The sequence below is a fragment of the Equus caballus genome, chromosome 6 (genome assembly GCF_041296265.1).
Source record: "Equus caballus isolate H_3958 breed thoroughbred chromosome 6, TB-T2T, whole genome shotgun sequence".
In the NCBI taxonomy this organism is placed as follows: domain Eukaryota; kingdom Metazoa; phylum Chordata; class Mammalia; order Perissodactyla; family Equidae; genus Equus; species Equus caballus.
In genome coordinates, this window is record NC_091689.1 from 22,754,436 (window position 1) to 22,774,774 (window position 20,339).

General features: G+C 43.6%; 1 protein-coding gene across 4 annotated transcripts in view; it reads right to left on the bottom strand.

Moving 5' to 3' along the window:
* Positions 1-20,339, bottom strand: part of IQCA1 (IQ motif containing with AAA domain 1) — a 162,499-nt gene that overhangs the window by 88,186 nt on the left and 53,974 nt on the right. For all 4 annotated transcript variants that reach the window (XM_070269560.1, XM_070269558.1, XM_070269561.1 and 1 more), the window contains one exon: positions 1,385-1,469. In XM_070269560.1, the coding sequence (XP_070125661.1) occupies positions 1,385-1,469 (85 nt within the window). The remainder of the gene's footprint in view (positions 1-1,384; positions 1,470-20,339) is intronic.

Sequence of the window (20,339 nt, forward strand, 5' to 3'; positions counted from 1 at the left end):
AGCTCCACAACTTATTAAATGTGAATTTGGCCAAATAGCTTGATCTTCATAGGTTGGGAAGATTGACTGAGTTAATTTAAATAAAGTGCTTTGCATAGGACCTGACACAGAATGTTTGCCTAAAAAATGCTGCATGCATGCACACGACACGCTATTCTTGTTATTGCTGTTATTTGTCTATTCTTTTCCCAATACCATGATGTTTTAATGACTTTATCTTCATAATTTGATTTGTACCAAGTATGACAAGTTTGCCATGATTACGGTTCTTTTTCAAAAACTTTTTGGATATTTTCATTCTTCCATATAAACTTGAGAATAATTTTGCCAATAAAAATTGTTTTGATTTTATTGGAATTGTATTGACTGCATAGAATAATGGAAAAATAATGTGTATTTGTACTTTATTGAATCTTTCTATCCAGGGAAACAATCCATCTGTCTATTTGTTCAAGTCTTCTTTCATTTTCTTTCAGTAAAGTTTTGTCAATATAATTCTGTACAATTCTGTGTAATATGTCAATATAATTTCTTGTTAAGTTTACTGTGTTTTCTAGGAAGATAATCACATAATCTGAAAACAATGATAAAATCATCACTTTTTAAATATTTACAACTCCTTTTCTTTTTATTTTCTTATTGTATTTGTTAGAACTTGCAGGGAAATATTAATAGTTCTGATAACAATATCCTTTTCTTGAGTTTGACGTTTAATGGCAATGTCTCTCGTGCTTCACTGTTGAGTATAATGCAAATCTCCTCTTGGTTTCTATGATAAATCCTTTGAGGTTAAGAAGAATTTTCCTATTTCTAGTTGATTAAGACATTTCTAAAGACAGCTTTAGACGTCAGTTTCATCAAATGCCACTGGTGTATCTATAGAGATGATCAAATAGTGTTTCTCTGGAAGAATATTAATACAGCAAAGAGCTGAGTCTTGAAAGGTGGGCAGGAATTAAACAGAGGCGGAAGGGCGGGAGGGCACCTGGAGTGAGGGGACGTGCACGGAGGCAATGAGGTACAGCAGACGACAAGTGAGTGGACTTGGAGTTAATGGGGTGAAGTTGGGGAACAAGGGGGACAGGAGGTGAGACTGATGCAAGGAGGGAGCAGAACCTAAAGGGCTCCTGAAATCAAGCAGCTCAGAATTTACTAAGAAGATGAGCATCACGTACTGTCACATCTCTATCAAAGATAAGACAGGAGAAAGGACGAACTCATGTTGAAACAAATTTGAAAGTACACACAACATCAAATGTACGCTCATGTAAACATTTGTAAGAAAGTAACCAAGACCTAATAACACGGCGAACCCATTAACTTTAAAGTTTACGGAAATGTGATTCTGATGTATTTGCGTTTTATTTCTCAAGCATATTTGTACCTGTTCTGTGGTCTTGTTAGAAAAAATAACCGCCGAACCTCCTTCTTCTTCTTTAGGGTAGTTGGGAAACGTGCCAGTCAAGTTCCTGAGGAGGAAAAAGAACGCAAATTAAACAGCAACGAATGCAGGCCTCCGTGCTCCATTCCCCAATCTCGGGCCGAACACGATTCCTCTAAGGAGCAGAAGGATCTGACAACATTAGGAGCAAGTTTCCTTCCTCAAGGTAACTGTTACTCTGACACAGACACACCTCTCTTTAAAACAGTCTGTACTCTTCTTCCTCTTTTTTTTTTTCTTAAATTTTTGAGATACTCTGCGCTTGAGTTAAGAATGAAGGCAGAAGCACAAATCATTTCTTCCTGTTTAAAGTTCAGGATAAACACAGGATTTTGAAACTAAACAGAAGGATGGAGCCGTTCGAATTACAAATTTAGTAATAGTGCATGAAATACACACACACGCTTTAGTTTTTAGTAAGTCTAAGGTCCCATATTTTAGGAGTTCCAAATAATTTTTTTTCTGAAAGCATACAACTTCTACATTTTGAAAAGCAAACTTGAAATCGAATGTTTGGGAATTTCAGAAGGGATATGTAGCTAACATTTGTAAAAGAAATTGACTTTGAAAACAAACAGACACATAGATACAGAGAGCAGATTGGTGGTTACCAGAGGGGAAGAGGGTGAGGGGAGGCTGAGAGGGGTAAAGGGGCAAGTATGTACCGTAACGGATGGAAACTAGGCTTTCGGTGGCGAGCATGATGCAGTCTAGAAAGAAGCTAAAACATAATGATGGACACATGAAATTTACACAATATTATAAACCAATGCGACCTCAATTAAAAAAAACTGACTTTGACACAAGTGTTATATTTCTTCCATTTGTTCCACATATAGAAAGAAAAGACTACCAAGTTAGTACCATTAATCCACCAAAGGATAGAATCTAATGGTTAGAGGAGACGACCGTGCTTAAGATGACTCGGCAACTCGTGGTTCTCAAACCTTGGGCCTTCGGAGCCCTTTGCCCTCTTGATAATTTTTGAGCATCCCAAAGAGCTTTTGTTTAAGTGAGTTATAGCTATTGATATGGTATTAGATATTAAAACTGAGCAATTTCTAAAAGATGCATTTTTAACTCATTTAAAAATAACAATAAAGCCCTTACATTTTCACATAAGTAACATTTAAAAAAAATTTAGAGAGAAGTGTGTTCCTGGTCTGCATCTTTGAAGGCTCTTTCAGGTCTGGAAGCTGGAGGCTCATTTCTGCTTCTGTACTCAATCTGGTGCAACATGTTGTCTTGGTTGATGTATAGGGAAAAAAATCTGGCCTCAGGCAGATGTGTAATTGGAAAACGGAGGAATATTTAGTAACCTTTTAGATAACTGTGAAGATTCTGCTTTGACCCTACACCACAACACGCCAAGCAGTAGCTTCCTAAAGGCTGGCAGTGACGGTGAATCTGAAACCATATCAGTGAATTTTCCTTTTCTGCCACATTAAAATCCACTGGTCTGTCTCGCGTGTTCCATAGATGTTTCGCCCGTGCATGATTTTGAAACATCAGGTCTTGGTCATTTGGAAAATAATGGTGCACTGAGTTATGTGAATCTTCCCAATGTTGACACATGTCATCACATCAAAAACTATATCCACTACCAACTCCACCAATCTCATAATCCGAAAGTCTAAGTAATGGGAAGTGCTCAAACTCAAAGAGGTGACTACCAGGTTTCTCAAATTTTAGTTTTCCCTAGAAAGCTTAGGTTTTATCAGCAACAAATACTCCTACTTGTTTTCCTTCATGCTCATTTGGTTCATTTTTGAGAAAATGTCTCCCCCAAACCCAAGTCTGAATAATGAGAGTTTTAGTCATTTTCTCAATTAAAAATGACGTTCTAGGGGCCAGCCCCGTGGCCGAGTGATTAAGTTTGCGTGCTCCACTCCAGCGGCCCAGGGCTTGTCAGTTTGGATCCTGGGCATGGACCCAAACACCACTCATCAAGCCATGCTGTGGCAGCATCCCACATAGAAGAACTGGAATGACCTACAACTGGGATATACAACTATGTACTTGGGCTTTGGGGTGGGGAAAAAAAAAGAGGAAGATTGGCAACAGATGTTAGCTCAGGGCCAATCTTCCTTGCCAAAAAAAGCAATGAGCAACAGTGGAAAAAAAAGAAATACCTAACAGTTCCTTTTAAAAAAAAATGACCTTCTATTAAAAAGTGGCCAGTTCAGCTTGAAACTGGACAACTTCACAGGTTCTGGAGGCCAGAAGTCCAAGATCCTAGTGTCAGCAGGGTTGGTTCCTTTTAAGCGCTGTGAGGGACAATCTCACAGCTCTTGCTCCAGGCAGCCAGCACACTTGGTTGTGCAGCTGAAGGCATTTGTGTGCATTTCTCATTTCCTCACACAGGATATTGAAAAGCTCCCATCTGGGTGCTTCCCTGTGGCTCTGAGACATGCTCAGGGCTCTCTCAATTAGAAAACACTCAGCTTCCTCGAAGTTCCATCCTCCTCCGCCACTCACGGACGTCTCTGCTCTCCTTCACCATCCAACTTTTCAAAAGAGTGCTTCACGAGAAAAGGATTCCAAGATGGCGCCGTGAGTAGTCCTCTTTGTCTCTCACCCTTCGAGTCTACAATTATTTGGACACTTATCGCTTGACAAAGGATATCCAGACAGCATCTCAGGACGTCTGAGACACCCACGCGACTATACATCGGAAGGCGGACGGACTTTCCTCCGGGAGGATGTGGATATAGGTGAAAACTCTCCGACCCCGACGGGCAGCCTAGTACCCGCAAGCGGCTTTCTTCCAACGGACGCCCCCAGAGGATCCACACACATCTAGGGCAGGAGCGAGAACACAACAGAGGAGCGACGGTGGAAACAGGTGACCAGAACCCTACTTAAACCCCCTGCAATTACTCCTAAATGCAGAGGGAAACTTTGGAGTTGCACACCTGAGCCCGCGGGGAGAGTCTCTCCCCGCCATTGGCGGGGAGACCCAGCCTGGTGCTCGGGGCGCCCGGAGGGTCCCAGAGAGACGCCCGCCCCGGGGGACTAGGGATTGCCGGAGATCTCGGAGAGGACCGGGGCGGGGGAACTTTCAAAGGCGCATCCGGCGACCCGGTGGGGAAGCGCCGGAGCTCCGCCAGGCAGCAGACAAAACTCTCTGTCTGCCAGTAGCAGAGGGGCCACGCTGAGCACTCAGGGCTCCCGGCAGAGGCCCGGAGAGAAGCCCAGAGGGCGGGGCGACCCCCAGCTGCCATTGCCCGCCCCGGGGGACTAGGGATTGCCGGAGATCTCGGAGAGGACCGGGGCGGGGGAACTTTCAAAGGCGCATCCGGCGACCTGGTGGGGAAGCGCCGGAGCTCCGCCAGGCAGCAGACAAAACTCTCTGTCTGCCGGTAGCAGAGGGGCCACGCTGAGCACTCAGGGCTCCCGGCAGAGGCCCGGAGAGAAGCCCAGAGGGCGGGGCGACCCCCAGCTGCCGTTGCCCGCCCCGCGGGACTAGGGATTGCCGGAGATCTCGGAGAAGACCGGGGCGGGGGAACTTTCAAAGGCGGGTCCGGCGACCCGGAGGGGAAGCGCCGGAGCTCCGCCAGGCAGCAGACAAAACTCTCTGTCTGCCATTAGCAGAGGGGCCACGCCCAGCATTCAGGGCTCCCGGCAGAGGCTCGGACAGAAGCCCAGTGGGCGGGGCATCCCCCAGCTGCTGTTGCCCGCCCCGTGGGACTAGGGATTGCCGGAGATCTCGGAGAGGACCGGGGCGGGGGAACTTTCAAAGGCGGGTCCGGCGACCCGGAGGGGAAGTGCCGGAGCTCCGCCAGGCAGCAGACAAAACTCTCTGTCTGCCGGTAGCAGAGGGGCCACGCTGAGCATTCAGAGCTCCCGGCAGAGGCCCGGAGAGAAGCCCAGAGGACGGGGCGACCCCCAGCTGCCGTTGCCCACCCGGTGAGGCTAGGGATTGCCGGAGATCTCGGAGAGGACTGGGGCTGGAGAGAGTTCCAGAGACCCAGCTTAGTAGCCTAGGGGGAAACCCTACAGGCTCACAGAAGCCTTAGGGAAAGCCTCTGCACAGCACCAGTAGAAGGCACCCAGCCGCCAGCCACAAGGCTGGAAGACCCCAGGGCAAAAGCAGCATAGCTAGGTGTACTAACCACAGACTGTAGAAGATGCCAATAGCTCTCCTGCGACCCATAGAGGACAAGTGAGATTTGGTGGGTGCCGACAGCAACGGAGCGACAAATATAAGTGATCCCACCCCTGGCCGCTGGAAAAGCCCATAACACCGTTGCAGACCCCAAGGAGAGAGCGCATCTAGGTGGGCAACAACAGTAGGCACCTGCAGCCTGAAGCCCCCCGTGACGGCCCCCACGGCAGAGGAGGGAATCCAAAGGGCCACTGTGGCTACGAAGAGGGGCCCAGGCCCAGTTAGCAACTACGGACAGGGTTCCTGGTTGGTGAAGTATAAACAGCTGCTCCCCCCACCGCAGCAGCTGAAACAAGTGAAAGGAGCAACTAAACTCTATCTCCATGCGGAGGCACAAATCAACATCATCAAGCAATATGAAAAAATACATTAAATCTCCAGAACAGAAAGAAAGTAACAAATACACAGAAAACAATCCCAAAGAAAATGAGATATATAACCTAAATGATGATGACTTCAAAACAGCCATCATTAAAATACTCACTGAGTTAAGAGAGAATTCTGACCGACAGCTCAACGAGTTCAGGAGCTATGTCACAAAAGAGTTTGATACGATAAAGAAGAACCAAACAGAAATATTGGAAATGAAGAACACAATAGAGGAGATTAAGAAAAATCTAGATGCTCTGAACAGTAGGGCCGATAATATGGAGGAAAGAATTAGCAATTTGGAAGATGGCAATATAGAATTGTTGCAGGCAGAGGAGGAGAGAGAAGCAAGACTTAAAAGAAATGAAGAAACTCTCCGAGAATTATCAGACACAATTAGGAGATGCAACGTAAGGATTATAGGTATACCAGAAGGAGAAGAGAAGGAGAAAGGGGCAGAAAACCTATTCAAAGAAATAATGGCTGAGAACTTCCCAAATCTGGTGAGGGAGATGGATCTTCAGGTGACAGAAGCCAATAGATCTCCAAACTTTATCAATGCAAGAAGACCAACTCCACGGCATATAGTAGTGAAGCTAGCAAAAGTCAACGACAAGGAGAAAATATTAAGGACAGCCAGGCAAAAGAAACTAACCTACAAAGGAACCCCCATCAGGCTATCAGCAGATTTCTCAGCAGAAACTTTACAGGCTAGAAGAGAGTGGAATGATATATTCAAAAATCTGAAGGACAAAAACCTACAGCCGAGAATTCTCTACCCAGCGAAAATATCCTTCAAATACGATGGAGAAATAAAAACTTTCCCAGATAAACAAAAATTAAGGGAATTCATTGCCACAAAACCTCCTCTTCAGGAAATCCTCAGGAAAACCCTCATTCCTGAAAAATCCAAAAAAGGAAAGGGGCTACAAAACCAAGAGCAGAGGAGATAAGTAGAAGGACAACAACAGAGAGTAGCAGCTCTACATCAGAACAGATTAAACCATGGGACGAGAAACAAAGGAAACTGAAGAAAACCGGAAAACAAGACACAAAATGGTAGTGGTAGGTCCCCACGTCTCAATAATCACTCTAAATGTAAATGGATTGAACTCCCCAATCAAAAGACACAGAGTGGCAGGATGGATCAAAGAACAAGATCCAACAATATGCTGCCTCCAGGAAACACACCTCAGCCCCAAAGACGAACACAGACTCAGAGTGAAGGGATGGAGAACAATACTCCAAGCTAATAATGAACAAAAGAAAGCAGGTGTCGCTATACTAATATCAGACAAGGTAGATTTCAAAGCAAAACAGATAAAGAAAGACAAAGAGGGACAGTATATAATGATAAAAGGGACTCTCCACCAAGAAGACATAACACTTATAAATATATACGCACCCAACACAGGAGCACCAAAATTTGTAAAGCAACTCTTAATAGAACTAAAAGAAGACATCAACAACAATACAATAATAGTAGGGGACCTCAACACACCATTAACACCAATGGACAGAACATCCAGACAGAAAATCAACAAGGAAATAATAGAATTAAATGAAAAATTAGACCAGATGGACTTAATAGATATATATAGAACACTTCATCCAAAAACAGCAGGTTACACATTCTTCTCAAGTGCACATGGAACATTCTCAAGGATTGACCATATTTTGGGAACCAAAGCAAACATCAATAAATACAAGAGAGTTGAAATAATATCAAGCATCTTTTCTGATCATAACGCTATTAAACTAGAAATCAACTACAAGAAAAAAGCAGAGAAAGGTGCAAAAATGTGGAGACTAAACAACACGCTTCTCAACAAACAATGGATCATTGAAGAAATTAAAGAAGAAATCAAATATTATCTGGAGACAAATGAAAATGAGAACACGACATACCAAATCATTTGGGATGCAGCAAAAGCAGTCCTAAGAGGGAAATTCATCGCAATACAGGCTCACCTCACTAAACAAGAAAAAGCTCACGTAAGCAACCTCAAACGACACCTAACAGAACTAGAAAAAGAAGAACAAACAAGGCCCAGAGTCAGTAGAAGGAGGGAAATAATAAAAATAAGAGCAGAAATAAACGATATTGAAACAAAAAAGACAATAGAAAGGATCAATGAAACAAAGAGTTGGTTCTTCGAAAGAATTAACAAAATTGACAAACCCCTAGCCAGACTCACCAAGAAAAGAAGAGAGAAATCGCAAATTAATAAAATCAGGAATGACAGAGGAGAAATCACAACAGATACCAATGAAATACAAGAGATCATAAGAGAATACTATGAAAAACTATATGCCAACAAATTGAACAACCTGGAAGAAATGGACAAATTCCTAGACTCCTACAATCTCCCCAAACTGAATCAGGAAGAAATGGAGAATCTGAATAGACCAATCACAAGTAAGGAAATAGAAACGGTAATCAAAAACCTCCCCAAAAATAAGAGTCCAGGACCAGACGGCTTCTCTGGAGAATTCTACCAAACATTCAAAGAAGACTTAATACCTATTCTCCTCAAACTGTTCCAGAAAATTGAGAAAGATGGAGAACTCCCTAACACATTCTACGAAGCCAACATCACTCTGATCCCCAAACCTGACAAGGACAACACAAAGAAGGAGAACTACAGGCCGATATCACTGATGAACATAGATGCAAAAATCCTCAACAAAATTTTGGCTAACCGATTACAGCAATACATCAAAAAGATTATACACCATGATCAAGTGGGATTTATACCAGGGACACAGGGATGGTTCAACATCCGCAAGTCAATCAACGTGATACACTACATCAACAAAATGAAAACCAAAAACCACATGATCATCTCAATAGATGCAGAGAAAGCATTCGACAAGATCCAACACCCATTTATGATAAAAACCCTCAGTAAAATGGGTATAGAAGGAAAGTACCTCAACATAATAAAGGCCATATATGATAGACCCACAGCCAACATCATACTCAATGGACAAAAGCTGAAAGCCATCCCTCTGAGGACAGGAACAAGACAAGGGTGCCCACTTTCACCACTCCTATTCAACATAGTTCTGGAGGTGCTGGCCAGAGCAATTCGGCAGGAAAAAGAAATAAAAGGAATCCAAATAGGTAACGAAGAAGTAAAACTCTCGTTGTTTGCAGACGACATGATCTTATACATAGAAAACCCCAAAGAATCCACAGAAAAACTATTAGAAATAATCAACAACTACAGCAAAGTAGCAGGGTATAAAATTAACGTGCATAAATCAGTAGCATTTCTATACACTAACAATAAACTAACAGAAAAAGAACTCAAGAACTCTATCCCATTCACAATCGCAACGAAAAGAATAAAATACCTTGGGATAAACTTAACCAAGGAAGTGAAGGATCTATACAATGAAAACTACAAGACTTTCTTGAAAGAAATAGGCGATGACATAAAGAGATGGAAAAACATTCCTTGCACATGGATTGGAAGAATAAACATAGTTAAAATGTCCATACTACCTAAAGCAATATACAGGTTCAATGCTATCCCAATCAGAATCCCAAGAACATTCTTCACAGAAATTGAACAAACAATCCTAAAATTCATATGGGGCAACAAAAGACCGCGAATTGCTAAAGCAATCCTGAGCAAGAAAAACAAAGCCGGCGGAATCACAATCCCCGATTTCAAAACATACTACAAAGCTACAGTGATCAAAACAGCATGGTACTGGTACAAAAACAGGTCCACAGATCAATGGAACAGAATTGAAAGCCCAGAGATAAAACCACACATCTATGGACAGCTAATCTTCGACAAAGGAGCAGAGGGCCTACAATGGAGAAAAGAAAGTCTCTTCAACAAATGGTGCTGGGAAAACTGGACAGCCACATGCAAAAGATTGAAAATTGACCATTCTTTTTCACCACACACCAAAATAAACTCAAAATGGATCAAAGACCTAAAGATTAGGCCTGAGACAATAAGTCTTTTGGAAGAGAATATAGGCAGTACACTCTTTGACATCAGTTTCAAAAGAATCTTTTCGGACACTGTAACTCCTCAGTTGAGGGAAACAATAGAAAGAATAAACAAATGGGACTTCATCAGACTAAAGAGCTTCTTCAAGGCAAGGGAAAACAGGATTGAAACAAAAAAACAGCTCACTAATTGGGAAAAAATATTTACAAGCCACTTATCCGACAAAGGGTTAATCTCCATAATATACAAAGAACTCACACTGCTTAACAACAAAAAAACAAACAACCCGATCAAAAAATGGGCAGAGGACATGAACAGACATTTCTCAAAAGAAGATATGAATATGGCCAATAGACACATGAAAAGATGTTCATCATCGCTAATCATCAGGGAAATGCAAATCAAAACTACACTAAGATATCACCTTACCCCCGTTAGATTGGCAAAAACATCCAAAACCAAGAACGACAAATGTTGGAGAGGTTGTGGAGAAAGAGGAACCCTCATACACTGTTGGTGGGAATGCAAACTGGTACAGCCACTATGGAAAACAGTATGGAGATTTCTCAAAAAGTTAAAAATAGAAATACCCTATGACCCAGCCATCCCATTACTGGGTATCTATCCTAAGAACCTGATATCAGATATCTCAAGAGTCCGTTGCACCCCTATGTTCATCGCAGCATTATTTACAATAGCCAAGACGTGGAACCAGCCTACATGCCCAGAAACTGATGATTGGATAAAGAAGATGTGGTATATATACACAATGGAATACTACTCAGCCATAAAAAAAGACGAAATTGGCCCATTCACAACAATGTGGATGGACCTCGAGGGCATTATGTTAAGCGAAATAAGTCAGTCAGAGAAAGACGAACTCTATATGACTCCACTCATAGGTGGAAATTAGCATATTGATAAGGAGATCTGATCGGTGGTTACCAGGGAAAAGGGGGGGTGGGGGGAGGGTACGGAGGGGGAAGTGGTGTACCCACAACATGACTAACAAAAATGCACAACTGAAATCTCACAAGGTTGTAATCTTCATAACATTAATAAAAAAAAAAAAAAAAAAACCACATAAAACAAAACAAAACAAACAAAAAAAAAAAACAAAACAAAAAAAAAACAAAAGAGTGCTTCACATTCACTGCCTCCATTAAAAGAGCTCTCACAGGCTGAGTGATGAGTTTGATGTTGCTGACGCCCGGGGACGTTTACCAGTCCGCTCCCTCTTGGTCCCTCAGATGACCAAGTCCTTGGTCCTGAATGGTTCTCTGTCCTTGGCTTCCAGGCTCAGCATCCTTCTGGCTCCCTGCTGTGTCTCTCACCACTCTGTCTCTGAAGGCACCTCCTCCTCTGCCTTACATAGAAGGAGCTCCCCTTATGTGACCTATAAGCAGTATTTGAGCTCTCCATCATCTCTTCTCCCTAAAATGATTTGTTTGTGGGATCCCCTCCTCTCCCCCAGTGACCACTTGCTCAACCTTGTCTGCTGGAACCTCCTTGTGTCCCCCACCTGTAATAGCTGGGGGACCCAGGGCTTGGTCCTCAGGCTCTTCTCTTCTCTGCTCACTACCTTATGACCTCATCCAGCTTCCTAGCTTTAAATACCACCGGCATTCTTCATCTCTCCAACGCTGTGTCTCCTGTCGTCATCTCTCCTGAGTTGCAGACTCATACGTTCAACTGCCGGCCCAACACCTCCCTTCAGAAGCACAGTAATCATCTCAACCTTACGTGTCCCAAACTCAACTCTTGTTCTCACCTCCTCCCCTAAACTTCCCCCTCCCCTTGCATTTCTCCATTTCAGAAAATGGAAACTCTTCCTCCAGTTGCTCCAAGGGCAAAAACCTAGAATCATCCGGACTCCTCTTTCTTTCACACTTATGTTCAATCCATCAGCAGCCCTGTTGGTTCTACCTTCCAACTATATCTAGAATCGGACCACTTCTCATTGCGTCCACTGGCCTGAGCCACCACCATCTTGAACTTACGTTACTGTGATTAACTGGTCTCCTTGCTGCCCCCCTGCTCCCCTTGGGTCTACGCTCTATGTGGCAGCCAGAACGATCCTTTTAAAATGTAAGTCACATCAAGCCACTTCTCCACTCAAGGTTCTCCAATGCCCTCACTCAAAATGAAACCAAAGCCCGTATAATCAGGTTAACCTATGCCCCCATGTACTCGGGACAGGCCCCGTTTATGTGCGATTAATTATAGCACCCCCTTTCATTCTTAAGAGTGTCCTGGTTTGGGCATTGAATTAGATGGTTCCTCCAGCTGAAATATCTCCTTCTGCCTCCCCAGCTCACCCCCTACCTCCTTCCTCTTGGCTCCTCAATCTCCCTTGATGCTCCCTCCTCAGAGAGACGCTCACTCTCAGACATAAAGTAATACACCAAGTGGTGCACTCCTTCACTTGCCTTAAGGTTTTGCTCAAATGTCATCATGTCAGGAAGAGAGGTCTTCCTTGATTGTCTTATAAAAAATAAGTTTTTTGACCAAATAATAGGTTCCCTCTTATCCCACAGCCAAGGTCTTGCTGAGATCTGTATATTTGGGATAGAGAAGAGGGGGGATGCTAAGTTTATTTTTGGATGATTATCTCCATTTCTCTTTCCATTTTGGAAAATACTTTCACAGATAGAGGGGTCTTTTCTACTTCAAACAAATTTTAACACAAAATCTCTGCAAAATGATTAAGGGTTAAATATGCTGCCTTTGTGCACGATAATGATTTAAATCTTAGCTTCCCCTCGATTATACTTTGCATCTGAATTCCAAAGACATTGGATAATCTCTGAACTTTCATCATTTTGCTGATTTACAAAGTTAACATGCAGTGTGTGCCAGAAGATCATTCCCGAATACACCCCTCCCCCAACTTCCATTTGCCCTCAAATTGGGGCAACAGCCAGGCCAGTGCAGTTTCCTCAATTGGACACACAAACCAGCCAATGGGACAAGTGATGCAGGAAATATAGACACACGAAAAATAACCTTAACTATGCATGTGAGGACCCTCTCACGTCCCCCAGACCTACAGAACAAAACAGAAAAGAGGAACAAGAAAGCTCAGAACCACCCAAGAACAGAAAATTTGAGAAATGGATGTGGAACTTGAGAAGACTATGGATTTATCAGATAGTCTGAGCTCTGAGTCAGCATCTATTCACCTGTAAGCAAATGCTGGCACACCTCAGGTGGATTACATTTTTTTAAAGCAAGAATTCAGCTTTTTGGAACAAAATTTAATTCGTATTGTTAAGTATAATTTCCAAAAGATAGACTTTATTCATTAAATCCACTCTCTAAAAGGTATCAAGAAAGATTTGAAGAGGAACACTGTGCAATACATTATCTATCCAACTTTTGAGATCATTTGATATTTTTCAAAAACAAATGACACTTTCCCATCACTAAATTTGGATCATCCTGGACTATCACAAAAGGAAGAAGCTGAGGAGGCACCAGGCTTGACCTTCTAAGTGGTGGCGAGTTCCAGTTGTTCCAGGACAGCACGGGCTCTGCTATTCCACATTTCTCCCAGCTCCTGTCAATCCTAGTTCCTGACTCAGAAAGCAGCCGCTCGCATTGCACTGCTGAAGTTGTTCAGGATAACAGCCGTCAAGCCCTGGGCTCCTAAGTGGGGCCTGCACCCGTCACATATGCTCTCCCCTAAGTGAGTTTTGAGATGGGCTTCACCTGTGTAAAGCCATGCCTCTGAATCCCCAGCCATCCCACACTCCCATCTCAGCCTGGCCTCACTAAGCTCTCCCCCAACACCGCCATCCAAGTCCTTGGTCCGTGACCCCTCCTTTCAATCGGTCTTTGGCCCCACAGATATGGCATTCGTCCTGCGCATCTCTTAGCCTAAGACTCCTGCCCGAGGCACGTGGAATCCAGCCCTGACTCAGGCAGGAGGCCAGCCAGACCTGCCCTATCTCCCTCATCTCCACAAGAGGAAGTGCAAAGTATCCCACATCTTATTTTGTACAAGGAGGGTTTGCCCAGCATCGGGGTGACTCAGGGCATGTTGTTGCCATTTCCTTATTGTGCCTGAAAACTGTCCACCGGAGCTCCACAGTGTGGAGGCCAGGGCCGGGGGGGAGAAACCCCTTCTCTGCACTCTTAGATGCCGAGGCGCTGGCCTGGCCGGTCAAAAGCTGCCACCGCTGCCACTCACTTCAATTCAGGTCACCTTCGTTCACCCCTCACAGGCGTCTCCTGCTACAGCAGCAACTTGTTCTTGAAAATCAGACGTTCTGCTTAAGAATCGCTTTCCAGGAGCCGAGGTCTCATTGTTTTAAACGGGAAGCACTCAATGCGGTATAACCACAACCTCTCCCATAGCGGGACTATTTTGGGAGGAGGCAGGATGACGGAAGTAGACTGGGAAGTGCGCTGCTCACTTCCTGAAAAGAACAGAATTCAAACAACAATGTGCCACGCTGTTCCCATTTCCCTCCGCCGGCCGCGGTCCGCACCAGGAAAAGGAAAAGATCTGTTGTCCGCCCTGGAGTCCTGTTGGCTGAGAAAATGTGATCAATGAGCTATTGTCTCGGCTTCTGTTGCAGGACGTTCCGGTGGGTTTCCCATACCTTAATAATTGCAGATGAGCACTGACACCTGTAACAAAGATTCTTTTGAATATTTCCTTGTGCTAAATTTCCACCAGTGAGTTTACTCCGGGCATGGGCCATGCTCTACTCCTGGACAAATGGGGGTTCTCAGAAGATCTCCAGAACCTACTGTGCACAGAAACTCCTCAGTGAAGAGCTGAGAGAGGAGGGCAGACCATGAACTTCCAGGCCCTCACTCGTGGGGGAGACAGGCTGTCCCGGGGCCTGCACCTGCCGCGCATGCGTTAGCGCTCCGTCTCTTCTATCCTTCACCCTTTTGCCTTTACGGTTTTGCCCAGATTGGGTGTAAAATGGAAGCCCGATCTGAATTTGCATTTCTTTAGCAGCTAGTGAGGTCTGCACTTTGCTACAGGTGTTTGTTGCATGAAGGTTTATATATCATTTTCACACATGCTTTCCACAAAGTAGTTTCTCATTTCATCCTTACGAAATTCTGTGAGATAAGCACTTTTCTCCATTTTGCTAAGGTGGAAATTTGAAAATGCGAGAGTTTCAGTGGCGTATCCAAAGGAGAGCCTGGATTCCCACGTGGGCTCTTGCCTGGACGCCTGGGGCGCCCCCGCTAATCGCCACCGCTTACTCTATTTGCATAAACCCTAGACAGTGGAGTTCTAATACTTAGGGTGTCACGTTTGCTTTAAACACCTTTCACGTGCACACATCGTTTGCTCCAAGAATTCCACTATGAGGAATCCTTACAGAAGTGAAAGCAGAGATATTTTGTGACGCACTGTTTGTACTAGCAAAACCGGAAATAATAAAACCGCAATAAAAAACTGCAAATAATCATTCTGTGGGGGGAATGGTTAGGTAATTACGGTAAAGCCCCAGTGTGGAATTCAGCTTCTGGACCTGACTGGACCTGTTCTTCCTTACCTGTTCACCCTGGCACTTCATAAATACTTAGATGGATGAATAAATTCAGCTAAGACTAATGTGCTGTACAGGAATAGCAGGGATGCTAATGATAGGATGTGAAGGGGAAAGACAAGGCTGGGGAGTGACATGGGTTATTGAAAGAAAAGAGGATGGAAGGGGCGCCCCAGGCCTGTGTGTGTGTCTGCAGGTGCACAGACACTGCACTGTCCACGTGGATTAGCTCAGAGGTGCGGGATGGGAGGGAGGAAGACCACGAAGTTTTTCATTATACATTTCAGTACTGTTTTCCTTGCTACAGCAAAAGGGAATTATATTTGTAATTAAATAAAACAACAAAGTACACACATTTATAACAAAAAATAAATTTCACATTCGGTTGGTTTCCTTTTACGTCTTATTTTAGGGTTTGATTATTATAAAGACCTTGTCATTTTCACAGCACAATTAGCCCAATTTTCTGTGAAAATATTTTTGTTTTTATAGGTAGAAAATTGTGACCTGTCTCTGGGGGAGTCAAATTCTCCATTCTGCTTTCTACTCCTTGTTGAATTTAACAATTAAAGCAATCTAGTTATCGCAATCATGTTTTTTCCATTCTTAGTACTTTTTTTTTTACTTAATTTATCAAACACTGTTTATTTCCATCTGTATTTGTCAGTTCCTGGGCTCTCTACTTTGTTGCATTGATCTATGGTTATGCTTTTACATTAGTATAGCGCCCCCTTATTTTTCTTTATAATATACTTGAAAATACAGTGCCATTTGTCCTTCCTTATTTTCTTATTTTAATCCTAATGACTTTAATAATTATGTTTTCAAGTTCAATAAATAATCCTGTTGGGATTTTAATTGAAATTGCATTATCTCTATAAATTACCTAGAGCAGACGTGTCATCTTCCCATTTAACTGGAAACATGGCACCCCTTGCCGCTTACTCAAGTCTTTCTTCCTTTCTTCCTTTTAACATTTGTAGACTTCTTAAATTTTCATGTATTTCTCTTTCATATTTAGTCTGCCATTGACTTAAAAAATGCATTTTGCCACTTTCTTTAAAATAGTTATTCTTATTTCCTTTTCATGTCATTATTCTGACAATAATTTATATTATGGCACTAATAATTATTAGGGGAAAAAGCCATCCATATCGTCCTTTCCTGTCATGGGAACGTCTATAGTGTTTTTTCATTAAGTGTACAGCTCTCTTCTCTTTTAAAAAATACTTGTTGTTTCATTCATTCAGAACATATTTATCGAGTGTCTACTATGGGCCAGAGGTTCTAGGCACTGGGAAAAAGCAGTAAACAGAAGATATAAAAATCCTTGTTTTTATTCAGCTTACATTTTATTATGCTAAGAATGAACCCTTGTTTTTCTGTTTTTAAATTTTTAAAATAAGAAGTGGATTTTAATTGTATCAAATGATCTTTCTGCATCAACTGAAACCATCATACTGCTTTTCTTGATGTACATAATCCTGAATTTTCCTACTGCTTCACGATTTATATTTCTGGGAATAAACACTCGTGGTCTAATTTTGAAACACTTGGAAACCTAAAAGTACCATCTGAAATAACAATTGAGTCAGAGAGAAAAATCAAAACACAAACAAATTGGAAATGAATAACCAAAAAAGAAAATCACAACATAGAATTTTTTTTTTTCCTGCAGAATAAGGATTCAATATTATAAGTGCAAGATTCTAACCTCCCTTCTCCCAGATGCCACTAGAAGGAACAACAGTTCTGGGGACAGAAACTATTTAAGCACATTTCCCAAATGCTGGAATTCCTGTGGAGGAGGCTCCTGGGCGGGGCCACAGCTCCTGCTCTGAACAGGAAGGTTTCTCTGGGCATCTGAGCATCTGGGAGTGCCAGCTCAGGCAGTGGCCGCAGGATGGGTGGTCAGCCCCGACCCGCCTTCCTGGAGGGAAAAGGGAGCCACTGTAGGGTCATGACCTGCCTTAGGATTTTAAAGGATGATTCTTCCTCTCTGTGGCGGACAGATTCTAAGGCAGCCCCTGTGTTCTCTGCCTCCCGGTGTTCACACCATTGTGTGTTTCCTTCCCCTTGAGTGTGGGCGGGACCCGAGTCTGGTTTGTAACCAAGAGAATACAGTGAGCGTGACAACAGGATGCCACCACTCTGATTCTTCTATATGGTTGTAATTTCCACCTTCCTCCTGGACTCCTCCTCTGCTGGCTCTGATGAAGCAAGCTGCCACAGGGAGAGGCCCACCTGGCAAGGAGCTGGGGGCCACCTCCAGCCAACAGCCAGCAAGGACCTTCAGCCATCCGTCTGGCAGCCCACAAGGGACTGAGAGCTTGGAAGCAGAGAAGACCTCAGCCCCAGCTGGCACCTTGACTGCAGACTTGTGAGACCCTGAGCAGAGGACGCAGCTCGCCCAGGCTCCTGACCCACAGAAATCATAAGGCATCAGTGGGTGTGGTTTTAGGCCATTAACTTTGTAAGTCTCAGTGATACTGTTCTGCAGCAACAGAGAGCGAATACACTGTCATACTGAAAACAGATTTCGAGGAACAAGAGTAGTTGCAGTGAGATGAGTTAGGGGGTGATTGCAGTCTAGGCTGTGGCTGATGCAGACTGGGGTGACAGCAAAGATGGAGGCCTGAGAAGTGGGTGGGTTTGGGGGTATCTTGTGAAGGTAGAAGCAATGGAATTTTCCGACTGACTGGATGCTGGGCTGAGAGAAGGAGAGGAGTCAGGGATGCTGCTAAGAGACTGGAAGGTGGATTCACCATATGCTGGGATGGGAAAGGCTGTGTGGAGCAGGGCTGAGGGAGTAAGATGCCATTTCAGGTGTGGACTTGTGGTGCCTGAGATGTTCCCCCTACGTCTGAGTGGGGATATCGAGTGGACAGCTGGATCGCCATGTCTGGAGTTTAAGAGAACGCTCTGGGCTGGGGATTCACATTTGGGAGTCAACAAAACAAAGATGCGCCTGGATGAGGTTACCATGGAGACAGAGAAGCGAAGGGAAAGGAGGGAGGCAAAGCCCGGGGCCCGGGCCTCTGCTTGTGAAGAGGTGGGAGAGAAGAAGAGAGACCAGCAACAGATTTGGGTAGCTTCTATTATAGATTTTGTGCCCAAGGATTTTTCTCCTCTCTTTTCAGATTATTGCATTGCCATCATAGGATGTCACCAAAGTCAGCCTCAAGACAGGGCATTTGTCAGACACAGTTGATCATCTTGCAGAGAGTACTTAAGTCAGATGGCCTTTCCACCTAGAAAGGACGATGTCCTTGGTCCCCCGGCGGGCAGGGTCTGTTCTCTACACCAGCTCTGGTTCTCTCCTGAAAACTGAAGAGCTCAAATGCAACAACCTGCAGTCTTTATTGAAAATGCAACCTGATCTAGTAAATGCATTGAAATGATTTGCAAAGAAACGTCCATAATATTATATTCATTTATTAGGCACTTATGTGCTCAGAACTTGTTATCATCGTCTCATTTCATCCTCCCAACAGCCCTATGAGGTAGGGACTGTTATCCTCAACATTCTTCAGATGAGGAAACTGAGACTTAGTTTAAGCAATTTGCCCAGGCAGAGCCAAGCTTTGAGACATTCTAGAACCTGCAGGCTTGGCTCCACCACCCAGTACTTAACATGGGCTCATGGGCGGAGCTGAGCTGACGGCCACGGAAAATACACTGGCGGCTTAGGTTCCAGTAATAAAGCCTTAAAATAAGGCTTTAGACACAATAAAAGAGCATTTGGGAGCTAGACGTATAAGGAAAATAGTATTTTACTGGAAATGAAGAAAACTGGTGCCACTAATTAGCTGTGTGATTTGAGCAAACCTCTGCATTGCTGTGGGAACCCGGTTCATTTCTCTCTCTGCCAAATGGTGCAGCTGAACTAGGTTTATTCATTCAGTTACTAAAAAATAAGTATTGTGTGCCTGGTAGACAATTTCTAAAGTTCTTTCGGCTTTAGAAACTCGATGATTTTGAAATGTGACAAAAGTTGGTGAGGGAAGAGCAATGTTAATCTCTTCCAGAATCTATTCAATGATTAATGTTACTTTCTTCTAAAAATATGTTCAACATAGCTCTCTGCCATTATATTCTTTTATTTGAGGAAGCTTGAGGAGAAAAACACCCATGCCTTATATCTTTCAGTGAGCAAACGCAAGGTACAGACCATTTGGTAAAGTTAGGGCCTATTAAAAATTTATGCATATTGTCAAAAATTCTTACACAAACGTGAAAATGACCAGCTCTAGAGTTTGCAGTGATTTAGAAAGCAGAACTACTCACATGATAAATTTTTCCCCTGAGGTCTGACACCGAGCTTCAACGGGTCCCACATTTCAGACTCCCAGGACGGAGATTTATATGTGTTTCATCAAGTATGAAAACTATATGGATGGAGGGGTTTCCGGCTGGTCCCCCCCAAGTCACCTAGCCACCTCCATTAATGTCAGCAGGCTCATAAATTTCTCCTGCGTTCTAAAGAAAGCAGCTTGTGCCACCGCACAGAAGCCTCCTAAAGTGTCACTTGCTGCCTATAAATTTACTTACACTCAATAAAGGCAATTGGCTGCACATGGAGTTAATTACCCAGGCCCTCCTTGGGAAACTGAGGGTCTCACCATTTCTCAAAGAAGAGGAGGAAAAAGTCGTGTGCAAAGCAAGGTAATTTCTTACTGGCACGTTACAAAATCTGATTTATGCATTGATGTTTCTACTTATTAGCGGGATATTATTAGCAGTTAGCACTCAAGACGGAAGCTGCCTTCTTTTTTATTTTTATTGTTTTGTGAAGAAGATTGGCCCTGCACTAACATCTGTTCCAATCTTCCGGTATTTTATGTGGGATGCTGCCACAGTGTGGCTTG